At 41.8% G+C, this 22656-nt stretch overlaps 1 protein-coding gene across 3 annotated transcripts in view; it reads left to right on the top strand.

The window, feature by feature from the left end:
• CACNA2D3 (calcium voltage-gated channel auxiliary subunit alpha2delta 3) overlaps positions 1-22656 on the top strand; it is a 795368-nt gene that overhangs the window by 705122 nt on the left and 67590 nt on the right. For all 3 annotated transcript variants that reach the window (XM_047777080.1, XM_047777060.1, XM_047777070.1), the window contains 4 exons: positions 512-582; positions 14734-14809; positions 17596-17648; positions 19433-19488. In XM_047777080.1, the coding sequence (XP_047633036.1) occupies positions 512-582; positions 14734-14809; positions 17596-17648; positions 19433-19488 (256 nt within the window). The remainder of the gene's footprint in view (positions 1-511; positions 583-14733; positions 14810-17595; positions 17649-19432; positions 19489-22656) is intronic.

Genomic DNA, 22656 nt, shown 5'->3' on the forward strand with positions numbered 1-22656 from the left:
ACTGCTGTATTTCCCTAAACAGGTCATTCAGGAATTATAAACAATTCTTTTTATTACTTCTTAGGAAGCACTTCCACAGCCTGTTTCTGTCTGTATAAAGTAGTGTTTTAATCACAAGGGATTGAGAGCAGATTAATGCCTACTCCTTCACCCAAGAGTAATTGTGTGTGTGTGCGTGCGCCTGTGCATGAGTGTGTGTGCATTGTGTGTGCACACGTGCTCACGTGTGTTTTAATTCTGGCATTCAGCAGATGTTATGCAATGCCACCCTTTCCCCCACCCCTGCCATGTATTTGAAACATTCACATCTGCTTACTAGTTTGCTCTGTAATCCCTGACTTCTCACAACTACTAAGACCTTTTCCACTTTTATGTAACAGTAGTCCTGAAAACTGGCTTTTTGCTCCAGTCAGCTCCAGGACACAGACTGTGTTCGTTTTTATTTCTTCTCTGCTGTTTGGGCACATTATTTATCTACACTTCCTCATGGGTCTTCTTTTTTTCCCTGTAGACTGGAGACTTTTTTGGTGAGGTGGAGGGAGCTGTGATGCACAAATTGTTAACAATGGGCTCCTTTAAAAGGTAAGGATTTTATGGTCCCTTGCGCCCCCTGAGAAAGTTTGCCTAAATAAAATAAAACAAATCAAGGTCAAATAAAGCAAGCCCAGACTTGACCCCATGACTGGTTTGTACTTATGTTCATGCTCCAGAAGATCTCCTGAAATTTGATGCTTCTTGCATGAGTGTTAAGAGTCTCAGAAACTTAGCTCACAATGCATTCCCTGTTCCCTAGCGTAGCATTTATTAGAGGCCAGTCCTGGAGTCAGAGCCTGCACCAGGACATGATTATATTGGTCTCAAGCAAGAGATTGCAAAGAAGTAGGAAACATTTTTCACCTGGTCAAAAAGGACGATACTTTGTCTCACATTGATAAACTGGGGAAGCTTGCTAGAAATCTGCAACTCATAGATGGGAGATGATGTTTAGGGACACCTTGGTATACTTTTAGAAAACCAAGTTAAAAATTCACAAAACCTCCTCCCAGGTAGAGGTGAGTTTAAACCTGCAGCTAGAAGACAGCCTAGAATGTGCAAAATTGGTGGCAAGGACCCCTTGACTGGGTTCTGAGAGCTCTAATTGATCCTATGTGAAGCTCTTATAGGATAGTTTCCTTGCAGCCCCATGTCCCTCTGGCCAGGCCATCCCAAGAGGGATCATCAAAGCCAATAGGAAAAGCCATCACCCTATGATATCAGGATGCCAGTAACATCCCCCCAGGAGTCAACCTGTCTCCCTTCCCTTGGCCTCCCAGGAAGAATGGTGCTTTTGTGGGCATATTTGATGCTGTTAAATATACAATAGCAGGAAACACAAGGATGAACCTCAGCTGGTCTGTGAGAACCATTGCACATCGGTTGCCAGTGAGAAAGACAGTCCTTTGGTTTATTATTCCACTGCAGCTGAATGGCCAGGAAGTGTTAGCTCAAGAAATCAGATTTTTAAGCCAGTCAATAAGACCAACTGAGCGCCGTGCTGAAAGCAGGGAATTCGAAAATGATGACCCAATTTTTGAGATTCTATAGCTTGTTTGTGCCAGAAAAAAGGAAACAAGAAATGATATTTTTAAATGGCATAACTCCAGCCCTTCTGCAATCTCTGACACACTTGCTCTCCCGCCTGCCTGAGTGTTCTCTCCTGCTCAATCCCCTCTTTAAAATTCAAGTACATTTTCCCCCCTATTTTGCCAGGAGTCATTGTACACAAGATTGAACACTCTGCTGGGCTCGGGTTGCTCTGATGTTTTCCATGACTTCTTAAAGCTTCCCAGGGTAGCTTCTGGATTGTCTGCCAGCCAGGGCACCACTGGGTTTTTTTGTATCTTTATGCAGATATGTACATTTGTATTGTGTTAGCTTGTTTTCAACTTGGTGGGGGTAAGGGGAGACAAAAGAGGAAGAATAATCACACACATGTTTCTCATTTGAAAGCATATTTTTCAACTTTTTTAACAAAATTACTTTTTTCCCCCTCTTCCCTCTAGGATATTCCTTTCAAACAGTTTGGTGGGAGAAAGAGAAAGGTTGTAGCGGAATGTTAAACTCCTAGACTTCTCCTTAATGTGGGTGAAGTATGGTTAACATGAATTTAGAACTTTCTTTTACAAGAGTAGCTAACATATTTGAGAAAAGGAAAGGGCTGGGACTTGATTCAATTTTAACAGCAACTGCTGTCATCTGGGAATTAGTTGACAAACCCCTGGGCCTCTTTGAGAGGGCCCCTCATGGCCCCCCGGGCCTCTCATAGCAATGAGAGTTTGGGTTTTGGAGTCAGATGGATTGAGTTCAAATCCAGGCTCTGACGTTTACTAGCTGCATGACTTAGAATAAGTTGTATTACCTCCCCAGTCTTTGGTTTCCTTATGTGGAAAATGAAGATGATGATAATAATTACTTGCAAAGGTTGCTGTCAGAGTTAATGAGATAATAATAAGCATAAAGTTCTTACACAGTGCATGGCATATATGAAGTGCTCAATAATTGCTGGCTGCCGCTGTGTTTTTTGTTATTGTGGATCTTTGGTGACGCTTTTTTTTTTTTTTTTTTTTTTTACTTTCACACATTTCACAACAGATTTCCCATGATCACTGGTGGTGGGGTCTCCATCCAGTGCTGGGTTGCTGCCGTCCTCCTGGGACTCAGACATTCATGCCCTTGCCCTTTCCAGCATGCAGTGCTTACTCAGAGCACAAAATTGCCGGTCCTGTTGTTCAGAGTAAATCTATAATTCAGAAACACTGAGAGGATATAGCCAAAAGTAACTGACAGTGCCCTAGGCCAGATGCATCAGGCACTGTGTTAATCTATACCCCACCCCCAAACCAGGAAACATGGAGGCTGATTTGCTTGGTGACCTGGTTGAGTTCTGGTAAAGCTCAGGATTGATTCATCTAGCTGACCTTTCGTCTTAGCATTTTTGACAGTGCACACTGGCACAAAGTTTCTTGCTTTGGTCTGCTAACACCCAGTCCTAAAGAAAGGCCTTTCATACACAAGAGCACTACAAACCATCTTCTTTAGAAAGTCAGAACTCAACGTAAAGAACACCATCTCCCTTTCTCAGCCTCCCTTTTATCTCTCTCCACTGGTCCACACTTGCTGCCTCTCTCTCTAAGGCAAGATGTTGCTTGCCTACTTGGCAGTGAACTCTTTCTTTGATTGTTTTGCCACTTATCTGGTGACCTGATGGCAATTCTACTTCACAGTGGCATCAGAGGGAAAGAACATCTACCACTTCTGCATCTGCAGTGCCGTGTGGGAGAGAGGGAAGTCACTGATTTGTGCAAACAAATTATCGATTTGGGGGAGCTTTGTGAAAACTGCAGCAAACAATCTAGGAGGTAAAGGGATCACTCTTGGTGACTTAGGTTGAGTCTTTGACTTGACTCTATCCATCCAGCTTACAGATGACATAGTGGCTAAATAACATCCAGTAGCCACAGCAGTAAGAAAATAATGAGAGTAGCAGTGGCTACCTTCCTGGAGCACACCACACACCAGGCCTGTGTTGCACCTGACAGATCTTGCCTCTTGCAGTCCTTTCTAACAACTCTGTGAGACAAGCATAAACAGGACCAATGCCTAATTTGCAGGTCCCAATGCAAAATGAAAACGTGGGGCCCCTTGTTCAAAAATTACTAATGATTTCAAGATGGCAACAGCAGAACACTAAGCAAAGCATGGGGCCTTCTAAGTTCAGGGTTCTGTGCAGTTACACAGGCCACATGCCCATGAAGCTGGATCTAGGTATAAATATGCCCATTTGATAGATGGAAATAATGGGACATGGAAAGGGGAATCTGTGTAACAGAGCTGGATTTAAACATCTTGCAGTCTGAGCACAGGAGAATTTTCTAGCTTCTGCTCTTTACCTTGTTCTGTGTTCACTAATGTGTGGCACATGGATCTTCCTTCAGTTTCGTTTGGGACTAAGCGAAGGAGAGCTGAGGAGGAGGATGGCTCAGCATTGTCTTATCTGGGCAAGGAGAACTTTCTGGATGGGAGACCAACCAAGTGATAAGATCACACAGATTTCTTTTAACTGAAGTAAACAAATCATTAAACCAAGCCATGTTCCCAGGTTTCCCATATTTTCTCACAAGATACCATATGCCTTGTCAGCTTTTTTTGTGTTTCAAACAGACAACTTGAAATACTTCTTTATTCTTATCTTGGAAAGTAAGTGGATTCCCTGAGTAGCCCTGACTCATTTTAGCTGCTTTTCCTTTTAGCTGCTTTTCTCTTTTTTAACTCGAGTTCATGTCCAGTATGAGCCTTGTATCCATATTTCTCAAAGGCCACACTTCATGGCCTTTGGCAGTAGCATCAACCCCTCTCACAACTACTAAGAAAATCTAGTTTCAAAATATTTTTTATTAGAATTCATTTATTTCCCCATTCTTTCTTGCCCCCAGTGATGCAAATTCAATGTCGAATATGGAAAAGTAAAAAATATATATATATATAGCTGGACATAGGAGAGTGTCCAAATTTCCTTATAGTGCCTCCTTTGATACACTGAATTTGAAATATGAAGACAACATGTCAGGTTGAACCTCAGAATTGCCACTGTGTGGACTTGGATAGATTTCTCAGTCTCTCTGAATGTTGGTTTCTTCATAACCAAGACAGAAATCTCTTGGGAATCTGTGGGAATCAACTGAAGAGAAATGAAAATTCTTTGCAAATTGCAAACTGCTCCAAATAGGAGGTAAGATTAGCTCTTGGATAAGAGCTCCAAATATATGAAGTTTTTTTTTTTTTATTTGTTATTTTTATTTTTTGTGTTTTGAGGGCCACACCCACAGCATATGTAAGTTCTTGGGCTTTGGGTTAAATCAGAGGTGCAGCTGCTGGCCTATGCCACAGCCATAGCAACGCCAGATCCAAGCCTCATCTACGACCTACACCACAGCTCGTGGTAATGCCAGATCCTTAACCCACTGTGTGAGGCCAGGGATCAAACCCGTGTCCTCATAGATACTAGTCAGGTTTGTAACCCACTGAACCACAATGGGAACTCAATCTTTTTTTTTTTTTTTTTAATTTTCTTCTCTCCTGTTTAAAATAACTAATAACCCCCAAAAGGTAGTTAATACACAGCAGTTACCTCCATAGCACAGTGTCAGGGGTGCTGAGGTCTGGACTTAACCAGCATCCCTGGAGAGCTTTTAAAACATACTTATGCTCTAGCTGTACCCCCAAGAGATTCAAATTAAGTTTATCTGAGGATGGAGGCCAGACATTTATGCTTTTTTAAAAAAATCCATGTGATTCTCAGTTGCAGCCAGGGTCACAAAGTACTAAGTTAAAAGCACCCGAGTTCCAGTCTAGATACTGCCCACTTTGAAGCTACCTGACTTTTGGCAACTTTAACTTCATAATTTCGGTTTTCTTTGCAGCAAATGAAATTGAAAGAATAATGGGGAGTTACCATTATGGCTCAGTGGAAACGAATCTGACTAATATCCATGAGGATACGGTTTTGATCCCTGGCCTTGCTCAGCGAGTTCGGGATCTGACATTGCCGTGAGCTATGGTGCAGCTCGCAGATGCAGCTGGGATCTGGCATTGTTGTGGCTCTGTGGAGGGTGGCAGCTATAGCTCTGATTCAACCCCTAGCCTGGGAACCTCCATATGCCATGGGTGTGGCCCTAAAAAAAACAAAAAAAAAAAGAAGAAGAAGAAATAATGTATATACCTGCAGTGAGTGTAAAATGGAACAATGCATGCTTTTACCAAACATCCTTGTGGTTTCTGCCAAAGGGTCGTCCCTTGTTCTTTGTGTGTTTAATTAAGCTCAAGGAAGTAAAGCCCAGTGGGGTACACCTGGCCCTTGGCTTGCAGAGAAACAAACTGCTTGACAATAATTTGTTTTTGCTTTGGGAACTACTGAGAGTTCCTATCTCTCTTGTCTCTGTCTTTTCTGTTTTGTTTGTTTTATATGCGTGGTTCAGCACACCTGAGCTTTCACCCGTCCAAGACCATTTATATTTTCCCTGTGGGGCCTGGTGAACATCCTCCTCATCTCGCCCCACACACATTCATTAACATAGTTGACTTGTCTAAAACTCCCTGCGGCAGCTCCTTCTGCTCTTGAAATTGCTTTTCTACAAAGGTGACTCATCTGATAGGACCATCTCTGGCCCTCTCTCCATGTGATGGAACTGCACGGGCTCCATGGGGGGTAATTGGAGCCTTCTGTCTTTGGTGATCACATTACATTTTAGCAAATGCCCTCACTCTGGAGTCCAGAGAGTGTTAGAGGAGACGTCTGTTGTGTTTGGATGGCTGTTCCCTAATGCCGACTGCTCACCAGTGTCTCATACTCAACCACTCATGTAAGGAATGTAATGACTTTTTGGCTTGCTGTTGACTTGACTGTATTCACAGAAGTAGGCTTTGTCAGAGATGGCATTGAAGAGAAAAGAAGACAGATCAGGAAAAAGAATGTATATGTATGTATGACTGGGTCACTGTGCTGTATAGCAGTAATTGACACAACATTGTAAATCAGCTATACTCTAAATTTAAAAAAGAAAAGAGCAAGAGAGAGAGAGGGAAAAGACAGTTTGACATGGACAAGAGTGTTTCTAGACCAAATTTTCTGGACGGCAAAGACCGAGATTCCAATGGACCGCTGTCTAAAATCCTAAAACTTCTGCTTGAGGACCCCCAATTACAGCAGTAACAGTATCCACCCTCATCTTCATCATAATAGCAGTATATCTCACTTTTTTGAATTCTAACTACACTCAACCATTGAACAATACAGGTGTGAACTGTGTGGTCCACTTGTACACAGATTTTTTTCAATAGTAAATACTGCAGTAATACACAATCTGTGTTTGGTTGAATCTATAGATGGGGAGCCCTGAATATGGAGACATGCATATCCAGAGGGCAAATTATACTGGCATTTTTGACTGCTCAGAGGGTCAGCTCTCCTAAGCCCTGTGTTGTTCAACTGTACAGGCAAGGCATTATTCAAGCAGTTTACATGCATCGCCTTAACTAATCCTTCTAACAAATCCATGAAATGACTGCTATCATTATTCCATTTGACAAAAGAGGAACTGAAAGTGGAGGCTTCATGCATTTTAGGAACTTGTCCAAGTTCACCCACAGTTGTGAGTTGGGGAGATGGAATTTGATCTCATGTCTCTCAGATTCCAGATTCCAGACCATGTTTATCTAATCATCACTCATCTTTTCCCCATCATGGAATAGTAAAGTATTTTCTGCAGAGATATTTGTTCATATTTATGCCTATTTTGCTTCCAGAGAGAATGGAAGAAAGTCTTTCAAACTTGGAGTCCAGTATCAGTTAGTCGTTGGTTTTACTAGAAATAATAGGAAATGCCAAAATAAGGGTTAAAGAACATAGGAGTCTATCTCTTTTATGTGAAAGAAGCCTGAAAATACTAATTTGGGGGCCTCTTGTTCCGTCTTTTTTTTTTTCCCCCTCTACCTTCCTCCAAGTTTGCTTTAAAACCCAAGTTTACTTCATGATCCAAGATAGCTGCTGAGCTCCAGCCATTACATCTGCAATCTAGGCTGGCAGAAGGAGGATTCTGGGAAGTCCAAAAGGCCAAGTAAAATTTCTTTATTAAAATGTCTTTCTTTGTTAAAGTATTTACTCCCATACAAAACTATCATTTGCATATAGTACTGCTTCATCACATGGCCTCACCTACCCCCCACCAAAAAAAAAAAAAAAAAAAATCTGGGAGGCATACAGCTCAAAAAGTCAGGATTCTGCTAGGCAGAAGAGAAGAATGGCTGTTGGGAAATTATGATAGTCTCTGCCTCATCCAGCATGCCCTAGTTTGCTTCAGACAACCCAAGTCCTCTAAATATTGAATCTGGCTTCCTGTGATATCCACTTTGAAACTCTTCTATAGATGAGGCTGTATTCTAACTCCTAGTTTTCTCCACATTTCACATGCACAGTGCAGTTCTGAACACAAGTGGTCATAACCATCATCTGATGCATCTGTCCGTGATGTCTGACCCCAGACAATGAAAGCAGGAGCACTCACTAACACCTACAGGGCTTGACTAATAGCAGTGATACTGGCAACATCCCTAGGTTCGGACATCCTGAGCCTCAGTGGTATGCCCCTTACTCTGCTCAGTGCAGCGAGTGCAGGTATTACCATGGTGCAGTTGCTATGAAATGAAGACATAAATCTAGGAACGTGGCAGAGACCAAGACACCCTCCCCCCTCCTGCATCCAAGTTTCTTGCCTCAAATGGATTTTGCATTTACTTATTCCTCTAGCAGAATTCAGCTCTTCCCTTATATTTCTAATTCAAACAAAGAAGCAAAAGAGATTTAGTCTTTTTTTATGTGGAGATTAATCATGATTGAATTTTCCCCTGAAGTTTAACAAGGAAAGGTAATTTTTATGGAAGGGACAGTTGAATGAACAAACAAGCCAGTGGCTAGATGCACCTCCTAGGTACCTGTGCGTGTTATCCTGTGGCCCAGGATCAAAACAAATGTGGCCTGGAGAACCACAGGGGCTTTATCTTCTGAGCCTTAGTTTCCTCTCCATGACCCTGACATCAGAGATAATATTTGGCTACAGAAAGTCATTGGTTATTTATATTATTAACTGCTTTTACTATCTGGATGAGATGCTGATGTGATCAGTATCTGTGACTTTATTTCTTTTCATAATCTCAGCACCTATTGATGAAAAGTATTTGGGGCTGATAGACCCTCTGCTTGATCTACAAAATAAGTGAGGCTCCCCTGTCAGGGTTCCACACTGGACCCTGAGTGGCCCCAATACTGTGTGTGCTGGGCTTCTGGCTGGTGCAGCTACATGGCACTTATTCTCTGCTAATGGTGGGTGCTCATTAACTAGATTTGTTTCAGTGATTTCCCATCAGAGGGTTCAAAGGCAGCTTTAATACACCACCTCTGCTGTGTTAGATGTGCTGTGCAGATCATAAAGGACCGTACAGTCTCTGTAAGAAGATGCTATGGGATGATGGTGACCAAGGCAAAAAGGAGACAAGGGAAAGCTCCTTTGGGATCGTCCCTTAGTTCTCACTCAGATCAACAGATCGAGCTTTCCACTCTCCCAGCTAAGATGTAGACTGAGTAAGGCTTCCCGTGGTGACAATTCCTTTCTTTAGAATTTTTTATGATCCTGCTCTATGCCCTGCACTTGCAAGTTGAAAGCTGCCCCAGAGAATGCATTGTAAAGCTCAACAAAGAATACATATTTTTACATGCTACCCTAGTGAGTCACTTTGCTTCTCACACTTTTTGATTCAAAATTGCTTAAATATCGGAGTTCCCATTGTGGCGCAGTGGAAACGAATCCAGCTAGAACCCATGGGGATGCAGGTTCGATCCCTGACCTTGCTCACTGGGTTGGGGATCCAGCATTGCTTGAGCTGTAGTGTAGGTCACAGAAGCGGCTCAGACCCCGTGTTGCTGTGACTGGTATATAGGCCGGCATCTGCATCTCTGATTTGACCCCTAGCCTGGGAACTTCCATGTGCCGCAGGTGCAGCCCTAAAAAGCAAAACAAATAAAAAAGTTGCTTAAATATGTCCCATAGCAGGTCTCTATGTCAGATGGCTCAATGTCCTGTTTTTAGGGCTGTGTTTACAAATAGTAAGCTGTTTCAAGACTAGTTTTGAGACAAAATTTTAGCCAAAGTAAGTTAATTCAATGAGTCATTGCAGGTAAATTACCTGGCTTCATGGACACACAGTAGGTATTTAATAAATGCCCTGCCGTTACTAATGTGCCTAAACTAGGTGAGCTCATACCTTTGAAATCCAACCTTCTAATTTTTAGAAGAAATGTTTTTCTTGATCATGATTTTTGTCTAGTTGGAAAGAATACAATCAGCAAAATGGCTTTAAGCAAGTCCTAGTGTCGTGAGCCTGCCTGCCCAGTATAGGGCACATAGCAAAGTTGCCCATGCTTGGTTTGCATTGCTTTGAATTTCTTCTTAAGAGACCGGATCTGCCTTCTGTCAAACTTTCAAAGAGCTCTGAGATGCTAATGATAAGGTCTCCCTAGCAGCTTGTGGTTGCCATGGCCTGGTGGTGATGTCATGGGGATTAAGGCATGTTATCTGTAATAAGAATAAACTCCCACTGCTGAGGGCAGCAGTGCAGCACCAATCTTGGGCTGGGCACGGCGCTCGGGGCTTATTTTAGAGCCAAATGAAAGCAAGCAATTACCATGTTCTTTAACTATAATCAGCTGAACAGGATACAGGTAGCCACAAAATGGAGTTATTTAAAACAGTAACGAAATCACTTCAAAAAGGGCAACAATCTGGAAGTGTTTCTTTCTGCAGCATCTAGTTAAAACTGACTACATGTGGAGAAGACAGAGAAAGTTTGTTTTGTAGCCTTCTCCATGGCAATCCCATCAGGAAAGCTTCCTTGTAAAATGAAAGATAGGAACCCTGGCCTGGAGGTTGCCCCAGAGCAGTTGAGTTTGGCCCCCGACATGTAAACAGGAGCCTTTGAAAATGATGCCAGGGGAATCCTGAGTTTCCAGCTATCTGTCTGGAAGGGCAGTTACTATGGCAAAGGGCTCTCACTAGCTCTCACAGCTGGCCCAGCCTGGCCCTGTGACACCATCCCAGCCTCTTAGCTTGGGTTGAAATTTGATTCTGGATATTGATTATGAGACTTTTTTATCTTGGGTAGTATTTCCTTTGACATTGCAATAAAACTCTGGAATGGGACACAGGGCTGAATTCTAAGCATTTCCTAGGACCTGTCAGAGCCTGCTACCAAGCAGAAGGCAGAGTTGAGTGAATTCAGCTTGGCTCCTGTCCAATTCTAGCTCTGCCACTTTGTTAGATATGTGAACTTGGGCATATTTTCAGGCTAGCTAAGACTTGGTTTGCCCCTCTGTAAAAGGGGATTGTTAGAATCTATCTTGTAGAAGCATGCTTAAAAGAGTACCAAGCTCATGGTTCAGTAGCCATCAGCTATTGCTACCATGGCCCTCAGCTATGAAGCCCATGGACGGGCTTCCCACATCATTTCTTGATAACCCTAGCATGGCTTCTGAAGGTGTCTGTTATTGCAGTAACAAGTGAGAATTTTATGTTGCATCATATATGCCCATGAGCTAAGAACACCAGGAGGCCTATCCATCCTCCAGCCAGCTGGGTAAAGCATGAGTCAATTCCCATTGCATTTAACACCACCCCCATTAATTAATAATGGCAGTGAAAACCAGACTAATAAATTATAACAGCAGCTGCAGCCCTGACTTTTGTTGAATGCTTCCTCTGTACCAGGCACTGTGCTAAAGGCAATACATGTGTATTTCCTCAGTTAATCCTCACAACCCCAATATAAGGTAGCCATTATTCTCACTCTTTTGCAGATGAGGAAACTGAGGCACCAAAAGGTTGAAAAAAAAATTGAAATAAGTGGATGAGTTAAGATTTGAGCTCAGGTCATGACTCCAAAGATGGCTTGTTAATTATTAATTCACACTGCCAGTCACTTGAGCCTTTGGAAATAGCATAGCTTTAAGAGGCCAAGCTCTTGCAAAAAACAAAATTAGGCCTTCTATTGTAAGGTTGTAAGAAGGCTGGCACATAGCAAAGTATTTTTCGGTATACTTCTACATGCCTGATTATTGAAATCTCAGAATATATCTGGAAGTCTCTTTATAAGTGAAAAAAAAATGAAGCCACAGAAGAAAGAAAGCAACCTGCTATGATTGCACTCTGAATAAATGTCAGAACCAAACCTTTAAGCCAAGGCCACACTGCATCCAAGTCTCTAAGACCCCAAGCACACTCATGTTCCACTCAACCCATGCTACCTCTCATGGGCTCCAGCCCAAATTCAAGCTGCAGAGACAGAGTTGGGCAGTAGGAAGAGGATAAAGCCAATAGCATTCTTGCCAAATGCTAGAAAGCCCTTTTAGCAGCACCTGCAGAAATCTCCTATTGAGGATACAGACTGTGGTGTAGTGGGCCAGTCAGGGACCCATTAGAGTTGTCCTTTGTGGTCTGCAATTGATTTCATAGCCATGTTAGTGTCAGGACTCCATCAATGATGAGTGTCTCTGTGAGAAGTTTGTTAAGGGAGTTCCTTGAACCAGATGCTTGGCTGGTTCATAGATTTCATTTCTGTCTCAATAAACATAGGTTTTGCTTGCATCTATTGGCAGCAAAAAAACAGGAAGACAATCAACAAGACTACCAATGTCCAGGAGTTCCCGTCACGGCTCAGTGGTTAACAAATCCGACTAGGAACCACAAGGATGTGGGTTCGATCCCTGGCCTTACTCAGTGGGTTAAGGATCCGGCATTGCCCTGATCTGTGGTGTTCCAGCATTGTTGTGGCTCTGGCATAGGCTAGCAGCTACAGCTCCGATTAGACCCCTCGCCTGGGAACCTCTGTATGCCACAGGAGCTGCCCAAGAAATGGCAAAAAGACAAAAAAAAAAAAAAGAAAGAAAGAAAAAAAAAAAGACTACCAATGTCCTGATGAAGAAGAAGCTTTGGGGCCTTGCCAGGAGATTGTGTGACACTGGTACACTCTTGGGCTCTGCTGCCCATGGGTGCCTATGTGATCCTGGTCAGGGGCTGGTATCCACCTTGATTTGGTCAGATGTGGCCAGTTTTCTACTTGGTACCCATAGATGCTCTTTGGTTGATCTGTGTGTGTGTGTGTGTGTGTTATTTCTAGTTTACTGTCCAGAGGAGGAAGCGTTCACATCTCATTTTGCAGTTGACCTCTTCGATCTCAGTTATACCATAATCTATTCAAGATTCATGCAATCAGGCAATCATTCATTCATTTGACCTTTTAAAACTGAGTACCTTCTCCATACTGGCTGCTGTGGGCATAGGTGGTGGGCGTAGGTGTGAAGAAGATCCAGCCCCAGTCCTGCAGCTTGGAACTTTTATTCTAGCGTACGTTTCCAGCACAGCATTAAGTATGCTCCACATTAAGCACTGCATTATTTCAGAAAGGGATTCCTGTAGGGAGAATTCCTTCCAGTCATTTAGAAGTTCATGTATTACAGTGTTAACATGCCATCTGGCAGCTGTTACTTGACTCAGGCTGGACTTTAAGTGTCTCTCCTTTGGGATGTGGGAATAGCAGTGTTGCTGGAATTCGGCCTCTCTCTGCTGGTGCCGAATTGAAACAGAGAGTTTTGGTTAAAGTAGAGAAAAATAGCTTTATTGCTTTGCCAGGCAAAGAGGGTCACAGCAAGCTAATGCCCTAAAGACTGTGCCACCCCCCCCTCCATTAGAAAGAATTGCAAGGAGTTTTATAGTAAAAAGGAGAAAAACAGGTGTTCAGATAGGAATCAGAATTGGAACAAACATGCATTCTTCTTTCTTTTGGGGGAATCTTACTCATCGAAGCTGAACCCAGAAGATCTTAGCATGGCATGATGGTGGTCTTCTGGGTTATTGCCTAGAATGACCGTATTTGCAAAAAGGGCATCGTGATCAGAGATCAGAACAAACTAGGAAAGTTCCTGGAAAACACCATGTGCTAATAATAATCTTTAATCCCCAGGCAATTGTGCTCAAAGTGCCTAATCTTTAGTTTACAGATGATTGTGTTTAGGGTGCACTTAAGCCAGGGAGAAGGACAAGGAAGGACTCTGAGCTGTTCAATTTTAAAGTATTCATTTCTAAAAGAAGCATAAGGAATATAACTTTTCTCTTAGGTGTATAAGATGCCTATATTATTATGTGTATCCCTTGAGAGGGAACCAGGATCCTGCCCCGAGGCTGTATTATTGTTGCTTGACTGTTCCTCCCTGGTCTTTGCATCCCCTTCCTTCCCTGATCAACAACTGTCTGAACCTGACCCTAGGAACTCAGGGAAGGTCATGGTGGCTGAATGAGGCTCATTTTCTAAGAACAAGAAATGGAGGACAGAGAAAGGCGTTTGCTCCCAGGAGCCTCGTAGGGCTATTCTCGTTTTCAGTGGGAAGAGGAGGTGGGTCAGGGAGGATGAAGTGCATGTCTCCTTTGGGGTAAGATGTTTGCTCTACTGAAAAGCTCTTAACTGCTGCCAGAAATTGCCATTCTATTTCATTTTATAAAGTTGTTCATAGGAAACTAAAATATCTGGAAAAATTATAAAGTAAAACATCTTTGCAACTGAGTAAATGTCATAACTGGGATGAGAGCTATATTTTTATCACCATTAAAGAAAAAAATGTTTCCTTTCTTCTTTCATAAACCACACTGTTTTCAAAAGTAAGAATATGCTCCCTGGCCTGATGATGGGAATGGAGGATGGGGGATTAGAACCAATGAGCCAGCTGGTTTCCAACAAAGTGTCAAAGTGCCAGACTTATCTTGAGCCAAGCCTATTTCCTGTGCTTAAATGTGACAGAGGATCCTTCTATTTCTTAACCCAAATTGGCCCTACTCAGCTCTCCTTGACCTTGGAGACACGGTTCACATGGATTCAGTTGGGGGCCCAGAATTCAGTTAGGAGTATCCTGGTCCATGCATGTCATTCTTGGTCAGACAAATGACTCTTCTGCCAAGTTAGGGGTTTTCTCCTTCCCCCTCCCCATCTTTGCTTTGGATGGTTGTGTTGGTGACTGTTCACCTTGCTGATTGGTCCACAGCATCATCTGGTTCTCGTGTTTTCCCATTTAGTGAAGCTCCTTTCTGTTCTCTCCTATAGAATTACCCTTTATGACTATCAAGCCATGTGCAGAGCCAACAAGGAGAGCAGCGATGGTGCCCATGGTCTACTGGATGTAAGTACACTGCTGTCACTCCGCAAGCAGCTGTGTGTTTCCCCGGGTGTGAGCATGGCTTTTTTTTTTTTTTTTTTTTTGAGTCATCAAGTTTATCTGTTTCAAAACCATGATATTTAAATGTGTTTCCTATTTTACTGGCAAAGGAAAGTCACTTCTGTTTAAATCCAGTGATTATGTGAATAACCCAGGTCTAAAGTCTTCAATGGATTCATGCAGTTAACCCCCTTTTGATGGAGAGAAAAAGGGAATCTTGTCCATGCTTTCATTCTCAAATAAAAGAGAATTTGTCTTGGGTCAACAGAAATCTTCCTTTTGGTTTGTAATAGGGATGAGCAAATCCACATTTTGATCATATTCTCTAATCTAATCCTTCTGTTGCTTTTCACATCATTTTCCCTGGAACTGATTTAATCAATGGTGTCAAAGTCGAAGATCAATCAACATAGCTTTGTATCATTCATTAGAAACTGGCTGTCAGATCACCAGATATTAACTTACAATGTACACTTAAAAATATAATTTACAGTGTGCAAGCAATGTGTTTGGCCACCAGTAACTCGAAAACACAGATAAAACAGATAAAGATACTTCAGCCTAGTCTGGCATATGGCTATAAATATAACCTTTACTTGTTATCATTTTGTAAATTTAACAGTTAACCTAAAATTTGGTTTGAAACACAAACTTTAAGAGCCATTTTGGTTTTACAGTATAAATACATACCTTCTCATTTGCAGATATAGTATCTTGCAAGGGGATTATTTAAAACCCAAATATTTAATACAGTTCTCCTATACTGAGGGAGCAAGAAGTGATTCTGAGCTGGAACATTCTGAGAGCAACTAGAAACTAAAAATTGGATGTTTTGAAAAATACTGCTTTTTAATGAGAATCAACATATCTTTCCAAACCCAACTTCTTTAACTTTAGCATGAATATTTCCAGACTTAAATGTTCCCAAGATATGTTTTTATCATTAGGCTTAAAAGCTCAATGGCTTTACTCTTTTGAATGCTAATATGCATTTAAATGTTTTAATCCTGTATTTACATAATCCCTTTGTTTATCCTGCTTTGAGCTGATATCTGGCAGGGATTGCTGGAGTACCCTCCCCCACCCCAGCCCTCTGGGTGTGAGCTGCCCCTGTGCCTAGCTCACCTCCAAAACCTCCTTAATCCTTTTATTCACTCTCTCCTCCTGCACTATGGAGGACCACTGAAAGGTCAGTACCCATCCCAGCAAGTACAAAGACACAGAGCTGTCTTATGGTCTGCCCATCTTTTTTTTTTTTTTTCCTTCCTTTTTTTAGAGCTGCACCTGCAGCATATGGAAATTCCCAGGCTAGGGGTCAAATCTGAGGCACAGCTGTTGGCCTAAACCACAGCCACAGCAACGCGGAATCCTTAACACTCGGAACGAGACCAGGGATCAAACCTGCATCCTCACAGATCCTAGTTGGGTTTGTTAACCACTGAGCCACGGAGAGAACTCCCCACCCTGGCTTTTTGAAAGGTGATTATTTTTCAAACCATAATAAATTTAATGGCAGAACCACAGGACCACATAGCTGCATTTGATTTTAGGGAATAGTTGATAGTTCACATCCTTATCTGACCCTAATGCTGAAAGCCCTGTGATTGGGGGATTGATGACACCATCAGAGCAAGAGATCCAGTCTGAAATCTGGGTGGGCTGGGGGTAACCCCAGTGGACTGTTGAAGTTGTTCTGTTCATTTGCTCACTGTCTTCAAATAGGGAAGTTTTAAAAATGGTCAGGGGTATAAATTGGTTCTTGTTTTATTTGAAACTGGATAATCCCCCCATTCCTAATTCTAGTCCTTATCATTAAAATGCTTAGAAGGTAAGATTAAGCAGCTACCACAGTCAGAAACCAGGATTAGGCATTTCAATTCCCTGCTACCTAAAGACAACCACAAAAGGTTCTGAGATTTTTTTGGACCCACCACTTGGGGCCTGGGCTTTGCCAATGTAATTGCCTGTCTCTCAGGTCCACCCACCACTCACATATCTGGCATACCTAGGTACAAAGAACCGACTGAGGGAGAGACTTGGTATTTTCCAGAATTCAGGAAATTGAATTATCCACATAGGAAATATCATAGAGTAAACAATCCCACTGCTTTTTTTAATTAAAATATTCTGAAATAAAGATTAGGCTGTCAATGCCTTCTTTTATAGAGTGAAGGGGATTTTCTGCAAGGATAAAATCACATGTTTATATGGTTATCATTTTTTTCAAGTCCGAATATGTAAGTGTGTGAAAAGGCAGCTTAAATCCTACATAATTCATGGGCGGCATTAAAATCAAGTATGTGCAATTTTTGCTTAGTTCAGGAATGACATACAGTGATGGAGAACAGGGAATCACCTTTCTGAGAGGCAGCCCTCTGAATTACCATTTGAAATTAGCTATATGATTCCAGCCCCTGAGCATTAGGCTGCGAAATATTAGCCCCTGGAGGGTAAAGGTTTAAGCATCATTTGCTGAACTTCCTTTTTCCTCCCAGAGATAACCCTTGTATTAGATCATGTTTATTTTACTTGTAAATCATATCTCACTACAGGGGAGTTCAAAGTTTTAAAATGTTAGTTTTGGGATACAGTATCCAACCATTTTCTTCTTTTAGCTAGAGCTTCACTGTTTTTTGAAACGATATCAATCTCTCTAGAAGAATAACATTGTCTTTATATAAAGCCTTAGGTTAAACTACAAATTTTGTGTGTGATACGTTGTCTTTAATGAACTGAATTATCCTCTTCAGCCTTATAATGCCTTCCTTGCTGCCGTAAAATGGATAATGACAGAACTTGTCTTGTAAGTACGATTTGCTGCGTTTGTAAAAGTGTTATTGCTTTTCTTTTTGTGTTACAAAGTGACTTGGGAGCATGTGCTTCATGCTCTCAATAACCATCAGATGATTCGTAATACTCTGTGATAACCTCATCCAACGTTTCAACATATTGAATGTTGAGTCTTTTATTAAGTTATTCATGGTCACTGCTTATGTCCTTATGTCACTGTTTAGCTGAGTAACAGCTTGCAATACACAAACCAAATTTATTTATTGTGGTTACTGTTAAATTTAACATAGATGTCTGGCTGTTTGTAATGCAGCTTGGGTGGGCTGTGGTCAGTAGAACAAATTGCGGGGCTGTCCACTGTGCTACTTTGGATGTCTTGGCATGTGTAGGTGTGGGGGGCCTGTGCAGTCATGGGTCAGGGGTTTCTCAGGTGTGATTTAATTGTTTACCCTGTCAAATTACAGTCCTGCTGGATGCATCTGTGACTTAGGTCAGACTTGAAATGGCACAAAGATGAAAGGCTTAACTTCCAGATGAGCTATTGGCTACATTACAGAAACACTGTGTCACACAGAAGGGAGGAATTCCATGGACCAGCATGGAAACCAGATCATTCACACTGCACCAAACTCTTATTCTCATTTTCCCTGTAAAGTTCCAGAACTATGGGTTTAAGGTAGATTTCTTATGGTTTGATGAACAAACTGTCTTATTTATTGCTTTAATGTAACCTATATTAACAGTTATAACTTCAAATGGGGAGTAAATTCTACATGTACATAAGAGACAGAAAATACAGATAATAATGGGATTTTTATTGTGAGCTGCTAGAGATAGCAGCCATGAATCTGAGAAGGAAATGACTGAATTTTGATCTATTTCCATTCATTTGGAGGATTTATACTACTTTTGCGTTCTTTACTAGCATTTGAGAAATTGTGATTTTTGTAGAGTTGCATTGTCACATAACTTCATAAAGTGGAGTTTGTACCATCTGCCCCCAGCACCCTGAGTCTCCACACATAGCCCCACACTCATCTGAATATGTTTGTGTTGCAATGTAGATTTTGAAGGCATCCTTTATACTGAAGATCATAGTCTATGCAGAGAATATTCTATTTGTATTTCTGAACCAAGTCAGGGGAACCCCTTTGAATGTTGACTTTTTACTATAGACTCAGACAATAACAAGAAAACAATTTCAAAAAAAGAAAAAGAAAAGGAAAGGGAAAAAAAAAAGAGTTCCTGTTGTGGCTCAGTGGAAATGAATCTGACTAGTAACCATGAGGACACAGGTTCGATCCGCGGCCTCACTTAGTGGGTTAAGGATCTGGTGTTACCATGAGCTGTGGTGTAGGTCGCAGACACGGCTCGGATTTGACATTGCTGTGGCTGTGGCGTAGGCCAGCAGCTACAGCTCGGATTAGACCCCTAGTCTGGGAATTTCCATATGCTGCAGGTGCAGCCCTAAGAAGGAAAAAAGAAAAAAAAAAAGAAAGAAAGAAAGAAAGAAAAAGAAAACAATTTCTACCCATGAAGCAAGATATTTCTCAACAGAGTCCCTGAGTCTAAGTCACCTGATGTCAGGGTTTTGCTGCTATTGGTAAAAAAATGGTCATTCACAAGTAAGATAAAACCTAGTGAAAATTCAGTGGTAACTGAACTAATCGTGTTATCTCCAGATGATGATGTTATTCTTTCAAATGAGGTGAGTGATGCTAAATCACATAGAAAGTCATTCTTCTATTCAGAGTGTGAGTAACCAAGTAACATTGAAATTTCCCATCTCCTGTTTAGGTTCCTGGTGGAATTTAACCTCTGCAGTTGGTGGCACTCAGATATGACAGCTAAGGGTAAGCAGCAACTACCTTCCCTTTCCTAGCTCGGAGTTGGAAACTTGGGGTTTACTGATACTTTTAACAGGGATGTGCTCACATAAAACTACCTAGGACAAAGTGATGATTTTTTTTTCTCTCTGTCAGCAAAGGCATCCTTTGTATGAAGAGCAGCACCATTCAGCAGAAATTCCACAGGCTTCATTCAGCCCATGTTGAATGTACCCTTTGACTTATTTCCTCACCTAAATCTTTGAGGTCATATACTGCCCAGGTGAATTCTTCAAAAGCTAGAGGGCAGTGCTGAAATCTAGGGGTGACAGACACATTGCCTTTCTCGGGTTGAATAGATGGATAGCCATTACCTTTTTACCATTACCTTCATAAAGTAGAAATCCGATCATATTTCTTTCTCAGATTATATTTCTCTGCTCAGAAACCATCAATGGGAGTTCCCTTCATGGTGCAGCAGAAAGGAATCCAACTAGAATACCTGAGGAGGCGGGTTTGATCGCTGGCCTCGCTCAGTGGGTTAAGGATCTGGCGCTGCTGTGAGCTGTGGTGTAGGTCACAGATGCAACTGGGATCTGGCATTGCTGTGACTGTGGTTTAGGCTGATGGCTACAGCTCCAATTGGACCTCTAGGCTGGGAACCTCCATGGGCCACAGGTGTGGCCCTAAAAAACCATCAATGACTTGAGCAGTAATTAGTAAAAACTATTAGATGTCTGGGCTGTAGAGTTAGATTAGTATGGATTTGAGTGCTGGCTCTGAACGTTAAGTTAGCTGATCTCTACAAGGCTCAGTTTCCCCAGAATGGAGAAAATAATAAATAATATTTATCTCATATCATTTGTGTATATGTGTGCATTTAATGTAAGATACATCATGATATATGCTGAATAGAACTGGAATATAGTAAGCCTTCTAAATGGTAGCTGTGATTAATTCATGATAGTGATTATGACAGTGTTAATCCTAAAAATAATGAAATATTGCCATTTTCAGCAATATGGATGGACCTGGAGAATATTATATTTAGTGAAGTAAGTTGGACAGAGAAAGACAGATACAATATGATACCACTTATATATGGAGTCTAAAAATAATACAAATTAATCTATATACAAAATAGAAACAGACAGACATAGGAAACAAACTTATGGTTTGTTTCTGTGCTCATTCATAGGAAGGCATAGAAAATACTTAGGAAATTTGGTAATATAGCAAGAAAAATAATATACAAAACTGTATATACTCCCCAAAGCCCCCAGTGCTTGGGGAGAAGGAGGATGTAGAGTTAAATCAGATCAGCCATCAGGCCAATGAAGAGTCTATAAGCAGGGATGAAAATATGAATTAGGAAGAGAAAACTCTCATATACCCCAAAGAAAATTTTACCTATAACACGAACCTGCTTCTCTTTAAAATTGTACATAATTTGAAAGCGAGAGATGAGTAGGAATTTAACTAATGGATGCTTGTTGTCTTTTTCCAGTCATTTTTCTTATTTGACTAACATGTCCATGATTTTACTATTATGGGTGAAAAAAAGATACATGAGATTAAAAGAGAGGAAAAAGAAGAAAGAAGTTCAGTAGAGGCCAAGAGAATGGATGGCAAATTGGTTAGATGGCTGCTCTCTCTGCAGCACCAGTGCCTAGGGACAAATCATCATAACCTCCCAGTCCGGCTTTGAACCTGGAAGGCTGGAGAGGCTGCTTATATGGAGATAAAGGCCCTGGCCCTGAAGTCAGCTTTCCCCTGCCACTTGCTAGCTATGCTGCTCTGGATAAGTCACTTGGTTTCTCTGGGCTTTGATTTCCTTATTTGTCGATAGAGCTAACAATAGATGTAAAGCGGTAGTGAGCAGTGGGTTAAACCATTCATGCAAAGCTCATGTGCAAGACAGGGCACAGAAAAAGTTTCTGTGTGTGGTGGTTGGGGCTCCCATGTTAGGTGGTGGTGGCTGTTTTGGTAAGATGTCAGGCTCTTGCTGAGGACTGTGTCCCGTACAAGGGCTGGTGATCTCCAGTGGTTCATTTTCTGGCATTCTTCTCATTCCCACATGCCTGCCCACCCTGGTTGAGGGGCTTTGGAGGTGAGCATGAGAGTGCCCCCTCTTCATGCCAACCTCCATTGCCATTTCCCCGATTCTTACCTTGGCCTGATTTCCTTCTCCAGGACCTGCTGCCCCAAGCATCTGCCCTCACTCTTGTTTTGGTCCTTGACTTTGGTTCCTAGTTGTTTAGTGTCTGATGCATGCTGGTCTCTGTGATCTCTGCTTAAACTAGTGGTTTTCAACCTGAGGGTGATTTTGCTTCCAGGGGTCGTTTCAACCTCTGGAGATGTTTTTGGTTGTCACAACTGGAATTTGGAGAGAGCTGCTACTGGCATTTAGTGGATAGGGGTCAGAGATGCTGCTAAACTCCCTTCAACACACAGAACAGCCCCTCACAACAAAGAATTATGCAACTAAGTATGTCAGTAGTGTCACTGAGGAGAAACCCTGGGTAGACCAAGGGGATAGGTTAGAAGAGATGAATAAGGAAGGGAGATACCATCTTGTATTCATGACAGTCATAGAAACTTGCAAAGGTTCCTTTTTTTTTTTTTTTTTGTCTGCACCCACATCTGCAACATGTGGGTGGAAGTTTCCAGGCTAAGGATCGAACCTGTGCCTCAGCTGCAGCCTACACCACAGCTGTGGCAACAGTGGATCCTTAACCCACCATGCCACAAGGGAACTTCCAAAGGTTCCCATTCTGAAATTCCACATCCCTTCTCCTTTCTTCTATGAGGTAGCTAAAATTTTAGCTAAGAGGAATTATGTCATACTTCAGGTCTCTGTTTTCTGTCTTCAGAAGCTTTTTGAACAACCCTTAATAGATAATTTCAAATCCTTTCACACCATTGACAGACTGCACAAAAATCTTGTCAAATAGTTACATCATCTGCATGTGGTATGCCAGCATGCAGTGCTTTTCCCTTTTCAGAATGCTGGCAGTAGTTCTCTTCAGATCCCTTCAATGTCCCTGAGAGGAAGGGACTACTAGAATTTGTGACTGAACCTCTCTGAGTAACCTAAGTCAGACAGATAATAGATAATGGACTCAACCTTAAACCAAGACTGGCCATCTCCATTGGAAGATGGTAAGAGACACAGCTGACCTTCTATGAATCCCT

This window comes from Phacochoerus africanus, chromosome 1, assembly GCF_016906955.1.
Source record: "Phacochoerus africanus isolate WHEZ1 chromosome 1, ROS_Pafr_v1, whole genome shotgun sequence".
NCBI lineage: Eukaryota > Metazoa > Chordata > Mammalia > Artiodactyla > Suidae > Phacochoerus > Phacochoerus africanus.